We start from the raw sequence: 5,314 nt of genomic DNA, 5'->3' as shown, positions 1-5,314 counted from the left end.
TATATAAGTAGATTTTTTTTTTTTTTTTAAAAACAGGAAATATCGTTGCTTCCTTTTCTGGAAGCTGAAATATTATTTATGAAATGTTTTTTGTATTTTAAATGATCAGAAAATATTTTAATTAAAAATCATGACTATATTCTTTAAGACTGAACAGCCACTGGAAAGTCATGGAAGAACATGTCTTCACAGCAAAAGATAACTATTTCATACAAGAACATTACAGACCTGAAGATTAAAGCTAGGGAAAACAAACATTGAATGGCATTTTTAAATGCTTTGTTAGACAGTAGAACCAGTTAATAGTGAGCAGAAATCATAAACTTGAGCCGACCGTATATGTGGTTAATCATGCAGAAGGTTAGAGTCCTTAATCACACACAGCCCTGTGATGACTCGGTCTCTTTATAGCCTCCTGTGAAAGTGAAACAGGTTAGCAGTAGAAGCTCTCAGCCAGCTTCCTCATTCTTTTATTACAACATGGTTGTGGTGGTGGGGAGGGGGCTGCTTTGGCTCTAAACATACATGCGTCCGGTTCATCACCCATATTTGGCTCATTTACAGGTTGCTGCTCTCTGCTGGTCCCTTTAATCTTACTTTTGTCAAGGTTTGGATGGAAAAGTTTATAATAAATAGCTTTAAGTATTAGACCGAGGATGTAAACCGCAACAACACAGGCAGCTGTGATTAAAGCGTGCATGGGCTCTATCACAAAATCAGGAGGATCTGTGCTCATCTTCCAGCACCACACGGCACAGAGGATGCAAATATCAGTCAGTATATACCCGTGATAGAGCGCAGTCCTGTACCGCGTCTTCCCCTCCACCACACTAAACCAGTTAAAATACCAAATGAGGCCAACAGTGGCTCGATAAAGCCATTCTCCACAAGGACTTTCCATGAAGTCCGTCTTGGATCGCCAAGCGAAGAAGAATAAAACCAGCCAAGAGCAGATGAAGTGGGCGAAGATGAAGCAGGGCAGCACGGAGGCGAAAAGAGCGAGAGCAGTGAGACGAGAAGAGATGAGAACCAGGTTCCAGGTGAAGTAGATGACTGATGAGGTTATTTGCTGCTTCTCCTTGTCAGGCAGGAAAGAGCGCAGCGAGCGATGGTAGGCCGTCACAGTGAAGGCGATAGCTGAAGCTGAACCGACAGCCTTCAACACTGCAGGGAACAAGAGACAGTGTCAGAACCAGCAAGATGCAAATGACAAACACTGAAAAATGCTGTAAAGTGGTTCATCCCGAATACAAATCTATCAAATTTGGATATGTCTACTCAGAATCAGCAGACTTTAGTATATTTAATGAATAATTTTAATTTTTAATTTTCTGAGATACTGGATGTGCGGTGCACATCAAAACAAAGAGCAGCTGCCTGGATTGGGCAATAATGAAGATTTGCCTGCTGCAGGAAGCTGAAGCAGGATGAGGAGTGACACTTTGAACTTAACCTTGACTCTGATTGTGACAGACAGACTCTGACAGATTATCTATGATGTATTTATTTGACCTTTATGGGAACTTGCCACATGGAAGACGGAAGAAAGAGGACGACATATGTGCAGGAAGTGAAAGTTGATATATGTACTTTAAATATTTTAATTGTCATGTCTCCTATGAATTTGGATAATGTAAAAAATTATTATGTATAACAGACTAATAATTAGAGGCTAATGTAGGAGCCGTGAATATGTTTTAGAATGAAGGCAAAATTATTTGATTGATCTATACTTTTTGATAGTTATTCCTGATCAGTAACTGTGACATTCGTTACCAATTCTTTGTAATTGTGTTGTAATTTTTTGGGGTCTGGAGAGGGGATAGACTATGTTCCTATCTGGAGTTGCTCACAGTGACAGCCGGCGCTCAGGGGTGGATATATTCGTATCTCCTCTGGCTTGGTGACTTTCCATTGCGCTTTTCCAAAGTGGATGAGAGGGTTGCTTCCCTGTGCCTTTAGTTCAGGGAACAGGTGCTGACTGTTGCCACATGTGTCAAATAACAGTTCAGTGTACCTGACAATCTTGGAGTGTCTGGGCTGGTTGCTGAAAGTACGCTGGTCGGGAACTCTCTTGTCCTACTGGGGAACTTGAATGTTCACACAAGCGACGACATGAAATTAAAATCTGTAGAAGTGTTACTGGAAGGATCGACCGGTTCAACTTAGCACAATGTGCTGAAATCTCAGGTTGGCTATTGATTTTATAATCATGTCATCACATGGGACACACTAACATCATTACTCTAGTCCAAACGTCTTCTCGCCCGCCATCTTTGAGCCAATCAGCTTCCGCTTTGCACGGTTTAATCTGTGCTCCGTGTCACTCTCCCTTTCAGATTCTTTTTCATGCAATCCATCTCCTCCCCTCATCCACCTCAGACACCGCAGCCAGACCTCTATGCAAGCCTCTGTCTTCACCATCATCACCATCCCTGTCCTAAATCCTATAACTACTGAGACCCAGTTCTGCCATGAGGGGTCATTGGAGTCTAATTACCAAATCCGTTAATTTCTCTATCTCAAAAAATCGTGGTAAATTCTTCCAAGAGATCTCGCCTTATTGAATTTACCCTTAAAACACTTAACTGACATTCCTATAGGTGTTTCTACTTCAGGACCTCAGCATTCACTTAAATCATTAAGAACACAGTGACTCTCACTGTGTTCTCAAACATACCAGACTATACATGAATGAAAAAAATCCTGCACCTGCCATGTTTAAAAACATGGGTTCAGCTCAGTGAATTCAGTCCATTCTAGATGTGAAATTTGTTTTTGACAGATTTCAAAAATACATTTTTGTGTAAAAATGTAAAACTGCACCTGTCACAGGATCCAGGTGGCCCGTCTGCAGAATGATGGTGAGCATGAGCGTGAGCTGAGGGGCGCTCTCTGAAAATGTCTCTATGATCCGTAACATGCTTAGATCGTGGGTCAAGGACACGGTAATGTCCTCAGTCTTAGGTTTCTGTTCTCCTGGCGTGAGGGCACCTTTCTCAGGGTCAGGGAGCCTATTGTACATGCTTTGTACTGCCATTTCCAGGACTCCTGCATGCCTGAGAAAAATATGAAGCATAACCAGTCAGACCGAATCCTCCTTCTAGCTACACTGAGATTAATTTCTCTGGAACCATTCTTGTGAGCCAGCAGGTATTCATTGCGTGAAAAGGAGCAAATGAAACCAGTTTACCCACTTATGATGAAGGAAATAAAATGTGTCCTCAGTTTATCTTCTGAAACCAAGGAAACAGCTTGTGTTTCTAATATTCTCATGTTCACAACAGTTGATTTGAACACAGAAATATTGCAAAAAAATTGTGAATGAAACAGATGATATAATGTGTAGATTACTTAATGCAGCAGACTGATGCTTGCTGGAGTTACTGTATATACTATGTGCACCACTGTAGTGGAGTACAGTTCAGCTGCACAACACATAATGGTTCAGCTTGTGTTTCCTATGAACTACTCTACAAAAAACTGCACCTGTCTAGAAACAGGCAAATAAATTTAAGCTTCCCACACAAGCCTCAGCCTTTACACACATTATTATTGTTTTAATACTACCTGACGTAAACTCCGAGCTGACAAACGTGCAGAACCGTGAGCTGCCTCTGGGTAGGCAGGCCTTCAACCTTTGTCTTCATCTTAAACTGGTCATAGCTGTACCAAAGCCAGCTGTAAGCCTGAGCCAGCAGTGTTGACCCCACAAGTAGCAGCAGCAGAACACCGAGGCAGGCGTATGCCTTTTCTTGGTAGAAGATAATAGCGGCCCATATATCCAGTCCTATGTCGGTCAGAAACAAGGGCAGGCCCACGCAAGTGATGAGAAAATCCCAGCAGGAGTATTTAGACTCACCCTGAGTGTCTGACATGTTCTCTGTCCCGCTGCCTGCTTCTAACACAGCTGCATCTTATAACTGACAGCTGATTACAACTCACGTATAACCTGTGAATGACTGACAGTGAGAACCAAACTTTGGTTTTAAAAAGAACCTCCTAGAAACTGATCCACCCTTTTTTTTTCAGTAGCGTCTTAAAGATGTATCGGCATATTCCATACATGTAGACTCCTCCTACTGAAAGGTTTCCCTTTAACAATGCTGTGGTATTTCCATTGAAAAATCAGTAGAACTTGGTGTAAAAAAAAAAAAAGATCTGCAACTGATCACAGTCAGAGAGTTTTAACACGCCTTATCTGTTATAAATATTATTATGTTTACATTTAATAGAAATGCATTTAAATTATTTGAAAGTGCTGTACTTGTACTTTAATTGCAAAAGCCTGCAAGTATTGGCCCATTTTTTTAAAGGAAGTTGACCAAAATTGCAAATAAAATCACATCAGTGAAGGTTCTCAGTCATCCAGGTCATCATAGTCAAAGGAGCTTGTAAAGAAAAGCATCTGGACTTCTTTAAGTTGCTTGAAGATGTTTCAGCTCTCATCCGAGAAGCTTCCTCAGTTCTAAGGTCAAATGGTGGAGAGTCCCAGATTTAAACCTAGTGGGAGTATCCCCCCAAAGGGGGACAAAAGGACCCCCTGATGATCCTCAAATCGCCTGAGCCAAGGTGTGAAACTGGGTGTGGGTCCCAATCAGCCAGGGTTTCGGGTGAGCTCATTGTGAAACCTGGCCCCACCTTATCATGCGAATTCCTGAAGTCAGATGGCCCAGGATGTGAGTGGGCGTTAAGGCGTCTGGGGAGGGAACTCAAAACTGGATTATAGATGGCAGACAGTTGGTGTCGTAAAACACCGCCTCTGTTCAAAGATGGTCGCTCACAGTGGACATAGATGGCTTCTTTCACTCCTCTTTCAAACCATCTGTCCTCTCTGTCCAGAATGTGAACATACAGTAATTAGGACCCTACACCACCGGGCAGAAAATGTTCCCTCTAAGCCTGAAGGAACAAAGAAGGAACACACACATGTAAAGGAAGCACTCAAAACATGCGGTTATCCTAATTGGGCGTTCATAAAGTCAGCAAAGAGGCACAGAAAAGAAGATCAGACACCAGTGAGGGAGGATAAGAAAGACAGACGCAACAACATTATCATCCCCTGTGTAGCCGGTGTATCAGAAAAACTCAGGAGAGTTTTCTCCAAACATGACATCCCGGTGTACTTCAGACCCAGCAACACACTCAGACAGAAACTGGTTCATCCCAAAGACAAAACTCCAAAACACAAACTTAACAATGTGGCGTATGCTGTACAGTGCAGCGAGGAATGCCCAGACCTCTACATCGGAGAGACCAAACAGCCACTTCACAAGCGCATGGCACAACACAGAAGAGCCACCTCCACAGGACA

The 5,314-nt window shown here is 42.4% G+C and overlaps 1 protein-coding gene across 1 annotated transcript; it reads right to left on the bottom strand.

Annotated features, from left to right (window-relative positions):
* Positions 1 to 273: 273 nt before the first annotated feature.
* Positions 274 to 4,015, bottom strand: LOC120726463 (XK-related protein 8-like). Its single transcript, XM_040020062.1, has 3 exons — positions 3,571 to 4,015; positions 2,827 to 3,059; positions 274 to 1,164 (listed from the first exon to the last, which is right to left on the bottom strand). Exons 1-3 carry the CDS (start codon positions 3,876 to 3,878, stop codon positions 434 to 436), a joined length of 1,272 nt encoding a protein of 423 aa, XP_039875996.1. The 5' UTR covers positions 3,879 to 4,015; the 3' UTR covers positions 274 to 433.
* Positions 4,016 to 5,314: the final 1,299 nt, after the last annotated feature.

This window comes from Simochromis diagramma, unplaced genomic scaffold, assembly GCF_900408965.1.
Source record: "Simochromis diagramma unplaced genomic scaffold, fSimDia1.1 OVJJ01000753.1, whole genome shotgun sequence".
NCBI lineage: Eukaryota > Metazoa > Chordata > Actinopteri > Cichliformes > Cichlidae > Simochromis > Simochromis diagramma.
This window is presented reverse-complemented; position numbering and strand designations above follow the sequence as displayed.

What these genes read in the sequence shown, in the direction of transcription:
- LOC120726463 (XM_040020062.1), bottom strand. Translation starts at nt 3,878, where the DNA reads ATGTCAGACACTCAGGGTGAGTCTAAATACTCCTGCTGGGATTTTCTC. An exon ending in CAGCTCGGAGTTTACGTCAG is followed by an intron (nt 3,060 to 3,570) that starts GTAGTATTAAAA and finishes TATTTTTCTCAG; the next exon opens with GCATGCAGGAGTCCTGGAAA. An exon ending in CCACCTGGATCCTGTGACAG is followed by an intron (nt 1,165 to 2,826) that starts GTGCAGTTTTAC and finishes TGTTCCCTGCAG; the next exon opens with TGTTGAAGGCTGTCGGTTCA.